General features: G+C 39.8%; 1 protein-coding gene across 17 annotated transcripts in view; it reads right to left on the minus strand.

The window, feature by feature from the left end:
• Positions 1-17,886, minus strand: part of CELF1 (CUGBP Elav-like family member 1) — a 51,959-nt gene that overhangs the window by 13,604 nt on the left and 20,469 nt on the right. For 4 of the 17 annotated variants that reach the window (XM_078390135.1, XM_078390146.1, XM_072986079.2 and 1 more), the window contains 10 exons: positions 15,922-16,109; positions 13,198-13,280; positions 12,887-12,935; positions 11,359-11,493; positions 10,034-10,113; positions 9,189-9,350; positions 8,583-8,664; positions 4,856-4,984; positions 2,889-3,002; positions 2,556-2,741 (listed from right to left, as the gene is read on the minus strand). In XM_078390135.1, coding sequence (XP_078246261.1) covers positions 2,556-2,741; positions 2,889-3,002; positions 4,856-4,984; positions 8,583-8,664; positions 9,189-9,350; positions 10,034-10,113; positions 11,359-11,493; positions 12,887-12,935; positions 13,198-13,280; positions 15,922-16,099 — 1,198 coding nt within the window. In that variant the 5' untranslated portion in view covers positions 16,100-16,109. The remainder of the gene's footprint in view (positions 1-2,555; positions 2,742-2,888; positions 3,003-4,855; positions 4,985-8,582; positions 8,665-9,188; positions 9,351-10,033; positions 10,114-11,358; positions 11,494-12,886; positions 12,936-13,197; positions 13,281-15,921; positions 16,110-17,886) is intronic. The other 13 variants (XM_078390144.1, XM_078390120.1, XM_078390124.1 and 10 more) reach the window with 7 other exon arrangements.

A 17,886-nucleotide genomic window follows, 5' to 3' on the forward strand; every position in this document is an offset into this window, starting at 1 on the left:
AGTCAAGAGATAAAAGGAGCAACAGGAAAGTTTGGCCTTGGATTTCAAAAAGAAGCAGGGCAAAGGCTAATAGAGTTTTGTCAAGAGAACAAGCTGATCATCACAAACACTCTTTTCCAGCAACACAAGAGGCGACTCTACACATGGACATCACTAGATGGGCAATACCGAAATCAGATTGATTATGTTCTCTGCAGCCGAAGATGGAGAAGCTCTATACAGTCAGCAAAAACAAGACCTGGAGCTGACTGTGGCTCTGATCATCAGCTTCTTATAGCAAAATTCAAGTTTAAAATGAAGAAAGTAGGAAAAACCACTGGGTTGGTCAGGTAAATCTAAACCAAATCCCTTATGAATAGACAGTGGAAGTGAAGAACAGATTTAAGGAACTAGATTTGGTGGACAGATTGCCTGAAGAACTATGGATGAAGGCTTGTAACATTGTACAGGAGGAAGCAACAAAAACCATCCCAAAGAAAAAGAAATGGAAGAAAGCAAAGTGGCTGTCCAACAAGGCCTTACAAATAGCAGAGAAGAGAAGGGTAACAAAATGCAAGGGAGACAGGGAAAGTTACAGAACACTGAATGCAGACTTCCAAAGAACAGAAAGGAGAGACACGAGGGCCTTCTTAAATGAAGAGTGCAAACATATAGAGGAAAATAATAGAAAGGGAAAAACAAGAGATATGTTCAAGGAAATTTGAGATATTAAAGGAACATTTTGTGCAAAGATGGACATGATAAAGGACAAAACTGGTAGGGACCTAACAAAGCAGATGACATCAAGAGGTGGCAAGAATACACAGAGAAATTCTACCAGAAAGATCTGGATGTCCTGGACAACCCAGATAATGTGGTTGCTTGACCTTGAGCCAGACATCTTGAAGAGTGAAGTCAAGTGGCCTTAGAAAGCATGGCTAACAATAAGGCCAGTGGATGTGATGGCATTCAACTTGAACCATTTAAAATCTTAAAATGTGAAGCTGTTAGGGTGCTATATTCAATATGCTCAATATGTTCGGAAAACTCAGCAGTGGCAAGAGGATTGGAAAAGATCAGTCTACATCCCAATCCCAAAGAAGGGCAGTGCCAAAGAATGCTCCAACTACCATACAATTGCACTCATTTCAGACGCTAGCAAGGTTATGCTCAAAATCCTACAAGGTACAATTTAGCAGTATGTGGACTGAGAACTCCCAGAAGTACAAGCTGGATTTCAAAGGGGCAGAGGAACTAGAGACCAAATTGATAACATGCGCTGGATTATGGAGAAAGTCAGAGAGTTAAAAAAAAACACCCCTACTTCTGTTTTACTGACAACGCAAAAGCCTTTGACTGTGTGGACCACAGCAAACTATGGTAGGTTCTTAAAGAAATGGGAGTGCCTGATCACCTATCTATCTCCTGAGAAATCTATATGTGGGACAGGAAGCAACAGTTAGAACTGGATATGGAACAACTGATTGGTCCAAAATTGGGAAATGAGTACGACCAGGCTGTATATTGTCTCCCTGCTTATTTAACTTATATCAGAATACATCATGCAAAAGGCTGGACTGGAGGAATCCCAAGCCGGAATTAAGATTGCCACAAGAAATATCAACAACCTCCTATATGCAGATGATACCACTCTGATGGCAGAAGGGAGGAGGAATTAAAGAACCTCTTAATGAGGATGAGAGAGGAGAGCGCAAAAAATGGTCTGAAGCTGAACATCAAAAAAACTAAGATCATGGCCACTGGTCCCATCACCTCCTGTCAAATAGAAGGGGAAGATATGGAGGCAGTGACAGATTTTACTTTCTTGGGCTACATGATCACTGCAGATGGTGACAGCAGCTACGAAATTAAAAGACGCCTGCCTCTTGGGAGGAAAGCAATGATAAACCTAGACAGCATCTTAAAAAGCAGAGATAGCACCTTGCCAACAAAAGTTCTCATAGTCAAAGCTACGGTTTTTCCAGTAGCGATGTATGGAAGTGAGAGCTGGACCATAAAGAAGGCAGACCGCCAAAGAATTGATGCTTTTGAATTGTGAGACTCTTGAGAGTCCCCTGGATTGCAAGGAGAACAAACCAATCCATTCTGAAGGAAATCAACCCTGAGTGCTCACTGGAAGGACAGATCTTGAAGCTGAGGCCATCTCATGAGAAGAGAAGACTCCCTGGAAAGGACGCTGATGCTAGGAAAATGTGAAGTCAGGAGGAGAGGGGACGACAGAGAACAAGATGGTCGGACAGTGTCATTGAAGCTACCAACATGAATTTGACCCAACTCCAGGAGGCAGTGGAAGATAGGAGGGCCTGGCGTGCTCTGGTCCATGGGGTCACAAAGAGTCAGACACAACTTAACGGCTAAACAACAAAAGTCATTTGGTGGAAGAGTCCAAACAATAGTTTACAGAGATCGAGAGTATACAGATTGCTAGTTTACAGATTTTTTGTCCATGGCTTCTACAGTTACATAAGACAATGCTCTATGTGTAACAACATAGGTGGCAATTCTGCAGTTCAACCATTCATGAACAATCCTTTCCACAATTGTCTTCCGCTTACCTTCCTTTTGACTTCCTGCTGCACCAATACTCTGCTGTGTTAACAGACTCTGGTTATAGAGGGTGGGCAGTGCAGCAGCAGCATATTGCTGGATCCCAGAATAGGCCTGAGATAGGGCCTCCATTGTGCTCCCTGTGCCATTTGAAAGGCCACCACTGCCTAGCCCACCATTTAAGGCTGCCATTCCTATGCAGATAAAATGAACAAATGTTCGTTAGGAAATGACTTGTGGATGAGTTTTCAAAACATACATGTTGGTACTATACTCAGAGACAGTTCAGGAAAAACAAAACAAATAGCAAATTCTGGGTGGCATTTTCATACTGAACTCACCTGCTAAAGACCCAACATTGAGACCAGCAGTAGCCCCTGCGAGGGTTTGCAGTGCTCCAAGAGAAGCCATTGGATTAACAGAGGAGCTGCTACTGGAACTAGGTGATGAACCTGCTATTAAAATGAGAAAGTAAAACACCAACAGCTGCTTCCAACATATGTCTTACTATTTTCTTCAACATGCCAGAAAATGTTGAATTAATGTTATGTACAAAGAATGCTAAGGATAATTTAAAATACCAAAAAAGGGTGAGTTCCCATCTATTTGGCTCTGGTTAGGCATCATCTTGAGTATTGTGTCCAGTTCTGGACACTGCACTTCAAGAAGGATGCTGATAAACTGGAACAGAGGAGGGCAACATGGATGATCAGGGGACTGGAAACCAAACCCAATGAGGAAAGATTGAAAGAACTCGGCATATTTAGCCTTGAGAAAAGAATACCGAGGGAAGATATGATAACACTTTTCAAGTAAGAGGACAGGCAAGACCTGTTCTCAATCATCTCAGAGTATAGGCCACGCAACAATGGGCTCAAGTTACAGGAAGCCAGATTTTGATTGAATATAAAGAAAAACCTCCTAACTGTTAGAACAGTATGGCAATAGAATCAATCACCTCGAGAAGTGGTGAGTGCTCCAACACCAGAGGCATTCAAGAAAAATTTAGACAACCACATGGCAGATATGCTTTGACTTGTATTCCTGCACTGAGCAGGGGTTAGACTCAATGGCCTTATAGGCCCCTTCCAACTTTAGTGCAGGCTCATTTTGGATGCATTCCTCAAATACTGTCTCAATATTGCCTAAAAACAAATGAACACACCCATGAACACTGATCATCCACTATTCAAAGTCAGCATCAATCCCTCCAGTGCATTCTCTGACATGCAAAGAAAACATGATATAATCTCCTGTCATTTGTGTATGATGTGGTGTAGGTAAGAGACAGTGGGAGTTTCTCCCATAGCTCAGAAGGACTGCTGTGTTTTATGTGCAAGGAAACTGAAATGGAAATAAGACCTCTGGGGTAGGGATGCTTGCAAGCTGGCAAGTGGATCTGTCAAAAGAAATTATCAGAGAACAATTTATACGAGGCTAGAGTTAACATTCAAGTTGATGGCTCTGTATCAGATGATGTATACAATGACCTCCTTCTGGGTAGCAACTCTTTCTATATTCTAGTGTCACATTGAAGTACTGCCAAAATCTAAACCTAAAGCATAATTCCTTTTAAGTTCTACAAAGCAGAGTAAATAGACTGCCAGTAGAGGAACAAAACTTGTTTCACTGGGGCAACAGATTAGTTTACTGACCACCCATTATTCAAGGTCATCACCAATCACTCCAGTGCATTCTCATTAGAGACAGGTTTAATTTCCATCTGACTATCTACTTGAATAAACCCTTTATTTTCTTCTATCCATATAAGAGAGCTGCTACTGAAGTCCATGGAAAGAGTAAACCATTGCCACCTGGGGAGCTCTGAAAGCAGTAAGGGTAAAACGTGCCCCATGCATAGGACAACAGGTGGTTTGCACTACGTCAACAGGTTGACTGATGTTTATGTGTGTCTACATGTACATACTATTCATAAAAATGAGTAACAGAGAATTCACTGGAGAATCTGAGATAAATAATGTTCTAATGCTTAAAGAACAGATAGATGATCAATTACATTTTGAAACAAAAACACATCCTTTAATGAAAATTTAAATAAATTATTCTTTCTCATACATTGGTATGAGCACAGTTATCTTCTGTGTACATGAGACACTGGCACTGTCTTTCCCCTCATCAAATACAATTGGCAGAATTATGCTTTCAGGACAGTGGAACAGTAGCATCTTGGCACACAGTAGCTAACGGTTTCAATATTAAATCCTGAACAGCTACTTCTTCTGCCATTAGTGAAACAGCCCTAAGACATGCAACAACACCGTATTAGATTAAGAAATGGCCTTCTTACCTGAATTGGTGAGTACACTGAGAGGACTATTGGAAGAACTCAGTGCAGTAGTACCACTTGGTGTGCTCTGAGCTGCACTGGCTGCAGCTGCTAATGCAGCTAAATTCTGTAACTGCATCGCATTCAACCCTGCAACACATCAATCAATGCATATTGCATCTGTTCCTGTGCTACTAACTACAAGGTCTATGACAGACCCAGAAGCAGTATCACAGAAGACTTGTGAGGAGGGGGATGAAACCAATATAAACCTCATTGTACAAAAAAAATATTATTTGGTATGTAATATATAACCTGTAATGTCTAAGCAACAACAGTTCATTCCATCAAGTCGCATGTAGCACAGGGAGAAAAGAAGGGCAAGATTATCCTCATGGTTAGTTTAGCTGCATCTGAAACGTTTCATCCTAGCTGGTCATTTAAAGAACTCTTGTGATATCCAAAGTTTGCTCATTTTCATCTTCTGTCCCTGCATGTTTTTCTTTTTATCATGTCTTTGAGAATGTGAGTTGCTAGTAGAATCCTGTCTTCATTATTTCTGATCTCAAGTAAGCTGGTCTTCCAAACTTAGTTTGAAGAGGGGTGCAAATGCTTTTTAAAAATGGGATTAAAAATTAACCACACACTTCCCCCCCCCCCCAGTTTTTTTGGTGATCCTTGGTAAATCTAAAACGTCTCAAAGTATACATTATAAACCACTCACATTCAGCCCCTGCCTAGCCTATAAAGTTAAAAATAACTGCAACTGCCAATGTTTTTAAATCTCTATAGTGGCTACATGTTAAAGCAACAACAGGACCAATCTGTAGTCCTTCAGATGCTGCTAAATTGCATGTTTCTTTCATAATCTGAAACCAATGGTGAGGGAAGAGGCAAGTTCAACAAAATCTGCAGGTCACAAGTTGTCTAGTCTATGTTAGAGAAGCAGAGTCCAGAGGTATATTCAGTTGAAGGAAAAATACAACTGTTAAAATACAGGTGTTCCAAACTGACCATAAAATCCTGATAACCCCTTTTTCTTTCACTGATGACAATTGGATAGTTATCTCCACCATCCATCCAATGTTCCAAGTACATATTATCATCAAAATTGTACACATTTTAATATTGCTTCTTCAAGTTTGCTCAAGGTGCCTTGTTCTTGATTAATCTTATACAGCAGTTTCCTTTTCAAATAAAAAGCTTATGAAACTTTGTTTATCCTTTTATGGACTATAGCCCTTTAATGTTTAAATCAAAGATACTATAAATCACCTACACACTTAAGGACCTCTACATCATTTTGTTTTAAATCTTAGAGAGGGATTATTCTGAAACTGTAGTTTAGGAATACTTTAAATAAACACTATCATCTGACACAGAAAATATGTTAAATTGTAGATTAGTGGGACAAGCAAAAAAAAAAAAAAGGAATGTTTAATGTTATTTTGCTAATATATGAAACCCAGATTTTCTCCTTTCTTCAAAAACTCCGTTGTCTGTAAACAGGTAAAAATACAGGTTGGTCAAACAGAAGAGCACAGCTGAGTATAATGGGGCTCTAAAATAAAACATATGATGTTCTTTATTTTAAAGTAGTACTTCTCCTGTGGCAAACATGGGAATTTGTAGAAATTCATATTTCTACTAACTAACTGGACATAAAAGAGCAATAGGTAATATCTAATTACTCCTTCCCCTCACTGGAATAACTTCAACTGGCAGAAGGGGAAACAGTTTATCTCCTCCTGCAGCTGTCAGTGTCTCCTCAAAACCTATTTTAGAAGGTATGGGCTCCTCCAGAGCAGATTTTTTTTTTAAATGGGGGGCGCAGAGTCATAAGAGGAGGAGTAGAAAAGCAGAATATTCTGCTGCGCATGAGGAAGTATCTGGAAAATCAAAAAGATTCCAGACTTTGTCTTAAGAATGTCTCATTTCACAATATGTGATATATTAGCATTAAACAGCTTCTAGAAAGGATAGGATAGCTAAAGATATTCAGTTACTATATTTTATCCTTTCAAATTTATTTTTCACATTTACATTCTACTTTTCTTCCGGTGACTTCAAGATAGCATATTTTTGTTTAAAATATTTTACCCCATCATTCTCCTAAAAAAAGAACCCAAGATGGCGTACATCATTAAAAACACAAAGTTAAAATCTAAAAACAGCATATTATTCAAATATTTTAAAAGGATTAATGCCATAATAGTAAAAATGTTAGGTAAAAGCAACAAAATATAAATACTCTTATTTATTGTCTCTTCATCAGGCATTAAAGAAAAGCCTGAGTGAAGAGAAATGTCTTCACCTGCTTGCAGAAATACAGCAAAGATGACACCAGCCTGGCCTCCTGTGGGAGTTCCAGAGTCTGGGAGTAGTGACAGAGAAAGCCCTCTCCTGTGTCCCCACCAAGCATACCTGTAATGGTGGTGGGATTGAGAGAAAGGCCTCCTCTGATCTTAACACCTCGGTGGGCTCATAAAGGAAGATGCAATCCATGAGACAGCTTGAACCCAAGCTATTTAGGGCTTTATAGGTTAAAACCAGCACTTTGAATTGTGCCTGGAAGCGGACCAGCAGCCAGTGAAGCTGATATAACAAAGGAGTCAGGAGTGACCAACCCCAGTTAACAATCTGGCTGAAATGTTTTGGGCCTGCTTCCAAGCACTTTCCAAAGGTAGCCCCACATAGAGTGTGCTATGGTAATCCAGCCAAGATATAAGTAAAGCATGTGTCAGGTCAGGTCAGACTTCTCCAGAAATGGGTGCAGCTGACATACTAGTTTTAACTGCGCAGAGGCACTCTTGGCCACTGCCAAAGCCTAGGCAGGTTCAGAGATGAGTCCAGGAGCACACCCAAACTGTGCACTTATGTTTTCAGAGGGAGTGTAATCCCATCCAGTACAGGCTGAATCCTTATTCCTTAATCAGCCTTTCGAATAACTAGGAGCACCTAGGTCTTGTCCAGATTAAGTTTCAGTTTATTTACCCTCATTCAGCATTACCAACACCAGATATTGATCAAGAGCCGAAACAGCTAAAATACATGACTCTCCTGCTCCCTCATTCATTTTCACAACAACGCTAATCTGAGAGAGACTTGCTGACTTTATCAACCAGTGAGTTTTATGTTTCGGGGGGACTAGCACCTGGACAGCCCTCTGAGTTCCTAGCCCCAAACCTGAATCACTACACCATGGTGACTGGAGGATGCTTCTAAGGAAAGTGAGAGCTAGTAGTAAAAAAAATGCATAAGCACCAGACAGTGTTGTACTACTGTTGAATCTGAATGGAGAAAAACAGCAATCTGGGCGACTTCCATTGTTCAGGAAACAATCTAGGCTAGTCAGAAAGCACAGGTGAAGAATACATAACGGAAATTGCGTATCTCGTAAGCAAAGAGAAAGACAAACTTTAAAACAGGTACAGATTAGGTATAATTCAGAAGGGACACAAACTGCAAAGTTGGCTGACTACAACCACATTTTCTACTGTTTTACTTTCTGAAGAACAGAGGATGGTGCAAATTTGCTTTCAAAGGCCTAGAAAGAATGCAAAGGCAGTGGAGAGAAAAGCACTCCATTCTGAGTCCTCTCTCTTGTAGGCAACTATCTTCTGTGACATTAGTATATTGCACCAACACTCTTAATGACCTTCTTTACTGGCTATCACAATCAGAAATTTTCATTTTGATGTCAAACCTGCATTCAGATTCCAGGAGTCAGAGGGAGAAACTAACTTACCTCCCATTGGGTGAAGGTTGCCCAGTGTGTTCAGATTCCCAGAGGAGGCAGCTGCTGTCTGCTGAAGGAGCTGTAAATAAAGCTAGACATTACACCAAAAACAGAACAAGAGTGAGAATGAGGGCTGGCTCCATTCCTGGGAGACACTGCACTACACCACAGCCAGAGTGCCGTTACAAGCAGAACTTTCAACGCTGATGCATCACCAGACCAAGCTACACACAAAGCAATGGCATTCCTAAGTACCACAGGATGCCTCACGCCACAGTAAACACTTCAGACTTTGGTAGCATAGTAAAATTAAAAAAAAAAAAAACAGTTTCTTTTCTCAATTTACTTGATAAACAAAACACTCTACAAGGCCAGTCATTTAGTCTTCTCTCTGTCTTCCCCATATCTGCCACACCAGTATAAATATATTAATGTTATGAACTGTAACAATTTAGTAACTAGAGACACAACTAAATAACCTACATTTACCATTGTTCCCAAGAAATACTAAAATAAAGCCAAATTTTTGCAACAGAATCACAGCACAAATTTATAACAAGCCATAAGTGTAAATAAGTTGTCTCGGCAATGATTCTGCACAGTAAACACACTCACTACTAAATACTGGGGTCCAAGTGTATTCAGTCCAGCCAGGTTTCCCCAAACGGAGGCAGCACTAATTTGTTGCATCTGTTGTTGAAGCTGCTGTGCAAGCCGTTTCTGTTCTTTATCCTTATGGGTATCCGCAAATTTCACTACGATGGGCGAAGAGCACCCCTGCAATGTAATTCATGTGAATATATATTTGTGAATCACCTCCAAATCTTAGAACAGGTCCCTATAGGTTTTAACCTACAAAAAGGATGGAGAACCCAGACTGGGGTGGAGGTCCTTATTTTGCCTACAAACCTCTGCTGTTATGTCTGAGTAGTGACTAGACAAAGGAGAGAATTTGAAGACTGGGAAGCTTTTGGTTGTAACTGAGTTTGCTTTACAGCCAGGGACACTGTTGCACTGAGTCTTTTTTTCTAAGTAGACATGAACTAAGCCTACTTTGCATGTATGACAGAAAGTGTCCAAGCTGATAGGAATTAATTTGCTCCTCCCACTCTGTTGTGGTCCAACTGTGCTTCCTTCCCCCAGAAACCTATTCCAAATTGGAATTCATCTCCCAGCTTGAAAAAGGATCCCCACCTCATATTTTAAGGAACAATAATCCTATTCAAACAACCTCCCACAGTTCGGAATTCCAATCCTGTTGTACTTCTATGCTTTGTACTTTATGTATCTCATTCTTTTTCTCATGAAATCAGAAAAAGAACCAAGAGATGTAAGCAAAGGATATTGAAAATTGCGAAGTTGCAGACATTTGAAACTGTGTTACAAAGAATCCGCAGCTCATTAAAATTGCAAGGTCTGTGTGTATCTTCCATCCAACCCAATAAAATGTCATTTCCTACCTCCATGGTCTGTGCTTGATGCATTGCTTTAATTGCTGTTTGTGCCATAGCTCTTGTTGTAAAAGTCACAAAAGCACAACCTGGAAAGAGAAACAGGATCAAACTCACTTACCAATTAGGCTTATCCAAGTAATAGATATTCCAAAATACAAAAGGGAATCCTGTTGATTTTCCAACCATTCCCAAAGGAACACCAGGTGATCAGGGAAAGAGAGATCTACAGTGATGCCTCGCTTAATGAGCGCCCGGGTTAACGACGAAATTGCATAGCGTTTTGGTTTTTGCGATTGCAAAAGCGATCGCATTGCGATGTTTTAAATGGGGAAAAATCGTTTTGCGATGATCGGTAAGCTGTTTTGCTTACCGATTTTCACATAACGATGTTTTCCCAACAACTGATCGGCGGTTCCAAAATGGCCACCGGGTAAGAAACATGGCCACCCGCTGTGTTTTGGGACGGATTCCTCGCATACCAGGCAGCGAAAATGGCCGCCGTATAGAGGATTTTCGCTTAAAGGTAAGTTTTTTGCCCATAGGAACGCATTGAAGGGGTTTCAATGCATTCCTATGGGCTTTCAAAAATCGCTTAGTGATGTTTTTGGTTAACGGCGATTTTTGCTGCACCAATTAACATCGCTAAGCAAGGCACCACTCTATAAGGCTCAGGTGGACAAAGAGTGGCCCAGCCCATAAGTTGCCCTCCCAGGCACCTGTCCCTACTGCAATTCCTCCCCCCCCCACAATTTTCAAAATTATTTTGCTTCAGAACTTCCCTTGCACTCTCTATGAGGCACTGGGGGCAATTCTGCCAGGCTCTGGGGGGCTTCCAGCTTTCCTGGCACCCATATTATATTGGCCACTAAAGGACATAAGAGAGTACAGTGGTGCCTCGCAAGATGATTTTAATTCATTCCATGAAAATCGTCTTGCGAAGCATCGGTCTAAAAAAAAAGTCCTGTGAAGCATCAGTTTAGAAAAAAGTCTTGCGAAGCACGGTAATAGAAAAAAAAGTCTTGCGAGGCACCATAGTGATCGCAAAAACCAATCATCTTGCGGGTTTTTCGTCCCATGATGCAATCGTCTAGTGAGGCACCACTGTAGTTTCCCTCGTTTAATAAAATGCCAATGTAGCAACTTGTCTGGGGCACAAATTCTGCCCTTAATTTTTTTTTAAAAAGTCAGTAAGCAAATTAGTCCCTTTAATCCCACCCTTTGGAATGTTATTCTTGGGTTGCCAGCAAATCTGGAAAATGGGCCTCAATCCTCCTGAGATCATTAACTCCTGCTACAATGGAAACTAGCGATCACATATCAGTTATTTGTACCTCGGCTTAAGCCATCAGGACCCCGCAATATCCTGCATTCTTCAATCTGTCCAAACGAGGAGAACATTACTCTGATATCAGTTTCATTGCACTTCTTGGAGATCATCCCAATGAACAGTTTCCTGTCTTCCACTGCTAATAAGTATGAAGTATGTAAGGAAAAAAGGGGGAAGAAAGACACTAGTATCTACAATGTTTAAATAAATGCATAAAATAAAAATACAAATAAATCATTGTTTACAATCCTGAGTTTCCAAAAAGTAGGAATGTTAGCCTGTCCTGGCATCTTGGCAAACTAAAGGGGCAAGAGAAAAGGGGGGTAGGGAGAAAGAGTCAAAGCACTGTGACACTTTTAACAGATTTATTTCAGTGTGAGCTTTTATGAATTCCATGGATTCCAAAGACACAGATTTTGATACACGCTGAAATAAATCTATTACCCTGCATTTTATAGAATATATCATTTCCTGATGAAGAAACTAGAGAAAGTGAAAAATTTACGTGACTACAGGGAAAAAAAACACTGAACACAAACTTTTGTTCTAAGAAATTGATAATACTATTAATAGCAAAAATATCTGCTCATTTCACCTTCAGCACAAGTAGGTTTGTAAAAGACAGAATTTCCAATACGTGACAAGCTTGAAAGCTTGAACATAACGTCCTATTGTCAAAGTATCTTCACCAGTTACTACATCTTATAACCTATTTACAGAAATGAAATGTTTATATTACATGTTTTTGTAGAAACTAGAAATTTTTAAAAGTTATCTTCCTTAACTTGATGGTATGGCTGTAACAACTGCAAGGAAAAGCAAGCAAACATACTGCTCTACTTTTTCTTTTATACTCTGTTTGAAAACTTCCTATTTGTTCAAGATGTGTTCTAAATCTTACTTTTAACATTCATCTCAGTTCTTCCAGGGACACTGAAAGAAGTTTTTCCCAAGCATAACATTTACAGTGGAACTTAATACTGCAAAATGGATTACTTTCATTGCTGCTATCAATGTCAGATTTATATGACTTGACAGTGGACCACATTCTTTCATTGCTTAGTATCTGCTCAACCACTTTCACTTAAGAGACAAGAATCAGCTCCTGCAAGTCAGCTTCTAAAAACTATAACATGTAGCAGGAGCTAAAAGACACTGTGCAAAGGCAGCAACAACAAGGGACAATTTGATAGCTTGCTCACATGGAGGTTAGCTACAGCAGATCTCCTTCACTTACAAATTAAATGGTTCCCAGACAACAGTTCCAAAGTAAATCATTTAAGTCCAATCCTATAGTCAAATCAGGTTCAATGTTAAAACAGGGATTTGGTTCCTGGACAATTTACATGCCATATATGAAACTGCTTTTAAAAATTTATTTACCTGTCAAAGCTCCCTACCTTGGTTTGAGCAAGAGAGCCACCACAGGTAAGGGTCTTTGCACTGTTTACTAGTTTACTAAACTGGAACGAGGAGATGTCTCGTGTAACAGATTGAATGAAATGAAAGAACGCTAGTTTTGAAATACTTACCATTATTCTTTTCACTATCTGCTGGTTTCATTTGGATAGGGTGGTGCATCTATGACAAAGAAACAATTGGAGTCATGTAAGAAAAAGACTTATTTTCTATAGCAAAATATCTCTAGCCTCTCTAGCTGAATTTAAAGTTCCTCTAGTCAGATAATCTGTAACCTTGTATCAAGAAATGCTTGTACTTGTGTTTGTAAAATAAAAAGTTTCCATATATTCCATCCCAGAAAATCAGCCTCCTTGTGTATGATTTCATTTGGGTAAGTTAAAAGATAGAAAATATCAGAGAAAAGGTGTGTTTACTGCCTTACCCCTGGGAGGATCTTCATGTTGTGAAGAGCATTCTGTGCTTCTAGTGCAGCTTTACGCGTATAAAATGTAACAAAACAGCACCCTATAATGAAAAAAAATTCTGTGAGACAAAACATGAAAAGCAACTTACCATACAAATTCAATAGGTGAAAGTAGACATAGGAGTTTCATATTCACAGAACCAACCCTGTCCTTTCAACGGGCTCCCCGCATAGCACATGATATCAGTTGCCATCATTGGCAACATTATGCCAATCACAGAACTAGTCTCGCCTCTCCCCACAGCTGACCACTCCAGCAAGGAGGCAGGAAGTCTCTCCACTCAGTTGTTGAGTGGTTGGCTCATGGGAGAGGTGGGGCAGTGCCCATGAGACTACTTCCGCGATTGGTGCAATGTTGCCACCAATGGATGTGTGTTGTGAGGAGCCCGATAAGTGGACCAGCCAAGTTCTGGGGGGCAGGAATGGACCGCTGTTGCACCTGTGGTGCCAAGCTTCATATTTGGATTGACCAGGATATGAATATGAAGATTCTATGTTTAACTGAATAAGTAAAAGTGTTTCTGTCAAAACAAATGTACTTAATACCTTACCTACAACATTCTCTCGAATTTTCCAGAGCTCTGTGCAGATGCTCCACCTCCCCTGTGTCTGGGATTTTGGCTGCAGCCAGAATCAAATGATTGAAAACACTAGCTCAGCTGTGCACGCCCAATGCAGTGCTGTGTGCCTTAGAGTAGGGGTCCCCAACCCCCAATCTGAGGCCCACTGCTGGTCCGTGGGCTTCACAGGACTGGGCCATGGAGACTGAGCTCCCACCCCCCGCATGTACTCTCCCCCCACATGACCACCTGCACGCATGGGCCGCCCACCTGCACACATGAGTATGCCATGCTCACACACAACACACATCAAGAGTGGAGATGGAGGTAGACAACCAGTTCTACTTCCCTTCACACAGTAAAACTCGATACTTGATCCTGGTACTAGAAGTCTATAGCAGTACATCTTAGGATTTTGCTTAAAAACTCCTGAAATCTAGATAGCAGGCCAGGATAATTTTTGGACTTTTCTGTTCCCATCCCCATGCAAGCTCTGTAACGGCCAATTTAAAGAAGAATCTTGAGGGATTTGATAGTTCGGGGGTTCTGGTATTACCCCATTCAATGTTGGATTTTATACAAGTACCACATTGGCTTTCCTCCACTTTACTGAGCAGAATTAAAATTAATGAACCAAAATATTTAAACACTATGAATTGAATCCAGAGTTGCACAGAGTGGAATCATCACAAACTGGATGATCAAGCCACAGAAAGCCACTTTTCATCTCTGTCACAGGATACCATGTCCTTGAAAATCTGTTATTATAATACCCATGAGAACAGTGCAAGGTTGTACTGGGAGCTTTGGAGGACAGGGAACAATGATAAAAATCAGTTCCTTCTCCATTCTGCTAATGGAGCCATCCAGTAGATCAGCTGGGTTAGTTGGGACCTCTTAAAGTATCAACAAAAGAAGTGGTTTCCCAAGAAAAATTCTGTCACAAAGAAACATGTGGGACTTTAAATCCTAGTCCAAGTCTTCTAGAGCATGAGCTAGACATACTTCAACAAGACCTCTCAGCTTCCCAATGGATTTAATTGTTGGACCTGAATGGATTCTGTAATGTTTGAATATTTAAACTGATATGGTGTTGTAAAGAATATATAGATACCGTAAATAATTCATATTTAGCCATTCTGCATGGGTTGTTTTACTTAGGTTACTTGGATGAGCACAGTGTTTCTCCTGTTTTGGGGGACATATTTCTTCCTACCAGCAAGAAGGCTTTCCTCTTGTTTTCCTCTGCAGTGTGAGAATATTAAATATAGCATTTCCACCATGCCCTCTAGCAGCCTGAAGCAAGGTAGATTTGGTTTAAATCACACTGAATGAAATAATGATTTAAATCACTAGTCAATAAGCATTTTTTAAAAAAACTAAATTTAAATAAAAAATCAATTTTAAAAATTTAAATCAGATTTTTAAAATTTAAATTGGATTTTAAATGCTGTGACTAAATTGATTTTATTTAAATCAAATGCACACTGGTCTGAAGTGTTGTACTCTGCATGCTACAATTTCTGGTTTCTAACATCTTTGCCTATATATACCATACCTAAGTTTCCAGAATAGAAACTTTGATAAATAAGTACTAGTCTGATACTGCATGAAATGTATTCATGTTCCTCATTCTCAGCTTTAATTAAACAACACTAAGGGTTACCCAATGAGTAATCTAGAGTGGACGAGGAGTCTGGGAACTTCAAGAATTATTTGGGAGCTTTGCTTCACATTTTAAAACTAAGCTGACCTGGACAAAAAACATGCTAAATGTGTACAAAATATTCCATTGGACATTTATTGGAGACAGACTGATTGGGAATCTTATCTGGAATACAGTCTGACAGTATAATAGTTGGTGAATGAAGGTAAGAGTAAAGATAACTTCACACGTTATGGCTTTTAAATATACAGTTATTAAAATAATTAGGCAAGTGTATACTTGGAAATACTGATATAGGTAAATCTGAGAAAATAACAAAGTGAATGATGTTCTCTGTTGAATTCTCATTCAGACCAAAGCAACCAAGCCAAACATAGCCAGACTTTTGCAAACTTGTATACAATAGTTTTGGAACCATAACTTTCTAGTGGAGAAGGAAAAAAAGAAATCTCTCACCTTTGCTCTGGGGAGGATTTTGGCTCCTGTCCCGCAGGACATTGATCTCATAGACAGCACCATACTGTTCAAATAGTTCCCGCAGGTCTTTTTCAGACCAACTCCGTGGGACCTGGCCCACAAACATCTTGATCGCATCTATGTCTGGTTGGTCAGGATGATCCAGTGTGCCATTCATTTTCTTTGAGCTGCATGAATTAATGAGAAACATCTGGTAAATAGCTTTCTTCACTACATCTCAGTCAAACCAATTTCCCAATGTATCAGAAGAATGCTAAAACTTCAATGTTGTTTAAGAAGTAACTAGGTGATGTGAGATAGTTGGGGGGGGGAATATTAACCAATTCTGGTCACTGAAATTCTCATTTGATCAACCCAAAATATCATCATTACCTCTAACAATGAGCAAGCAGTGAATGCTGAAAGAGACAGAGTCAACCCAAAATATCACCACTCTCTCTAACAAATAAACAAGCACTGAATTTGAGAAAAACTAAGTCAACATATTGTCACTGAGAAACAAGAAATAGGTGTCATGCTGAGGTTTGCTCTAAGATTTGAAAACTGAAGGTTTGAAAGAAATTGTCAAAAGTAGAAACCCTACGAGGGGAATTACCCCTCAAAAAACAGCTACCGAGCATACAGGCCCGAGTATGCTCAGCAGTCACAGAATGTTGTGCATGAGCTGAAAACAACAACAAAACAAAGAAGAAAGAGAGTTTCTCTTTGAGGTGAGGATATACTATCAAGGAGATGACAAACTTTTAAGCGGTTTGGTCCCCAGAAGCTAAAATTATCTAGGCACATGAATAGGGGCATTATTAAGACCACAGAAAATGGGCTCTAATTGTTTGCAAAGGCAAACTAGCATTTAGAAATAGTCTGCAAAAGATATAGGGAGAATGAAAATAGAGATGCAGGATTTTTTACAAAACATCCCCATTACATCATTCTAAGCTTCTTTATACAGAATTTGGAGCATATTATCCTACACTGTGACATTCAGATTATACCAATGGTGGGGGAAATTCCGAATTTATTATTTATTATAAACCCTACCACCTACTTGACTGAATTGGGGAAAATGCAGAGATATTCTTATTTAGGTCTGAGCAAAAGGCCAAGAAAAAACAGTAGCCTTGTTTAATCCTGTCAAACAAACGAGTTTCTCCTAAAATATGGTAATTCTAAAGTACTAACATACTAAAATATGGTAATTCTAAAGTAATAACTAAGGGAATATTTGGATTGAGAATCCAACTGGTCAAAAAAGATTTTTTCAACTGATTGGTCAAACAACAGTCAAGTGCTTTCAAAGTATTAACTGAACAACAAATAATAGGTTTACCATGAATAGCTACCATATTTATGCTAACAATAGAAACAGGATATATAACTTTTGAGTGGTTGAAATCCAGAAGTCAGTCACAACTGGAGTAGGACCTCTGAATCAATGGAATTTACAGAGGAAGTTTAATCACCGAATCCCTTCTGATTCAATGGCCCTATGCTAGTTGTGCTTTACTACTGCATTTTATCCACTGTGAAACAAAGAGTGAGGTGTAGATGCAGCCCTCTACATTCAGAAGGGTAAATCTTGTCCAGAGGGAAACAGCATCCAGTGAAGGTGCCCTGCTAAAGGAAAAGGAAGGGCAACAGTTTTTGTAGATTCCTCTTTCCTCTTATAACCTCCAGCACTGCCATCTACCATATTCTAGAGCAGTGATTCCCAATCTTGGTTATGTATACCCCCAGGGGCATGAATCACAACATTTAGGGGTATGCAGGGAAAAAATGAATAATGGTGGGAAAAGGCATATACTTCAACAGTGTAAGTCACTTATTTATATCCCGAGCAGTGAGAAATCCCTCAGCTTCTTCCTTCTCTCTCCATCCACAACTTGATAGCCCAGCCAATTGACTATCACTCCAAACAGCATCTATTCTTGTTCCACCACTAACCTG

The sequence above is a fragment of the Pogona vitticeps genome, chromosome 1 (assembly GCF_051106095.1).
Source record: "Pogona vitticeps strain Pit_001003342236 chromosome 1, PviZW2.1, whole genome shotgun sequence".
NCBI classification, from domain to species: Eukaryota; Metazoa; Chordata; class Lepidosauria; order Squamata; family Agamidae; genus Pogona; species Pogona vitticeps.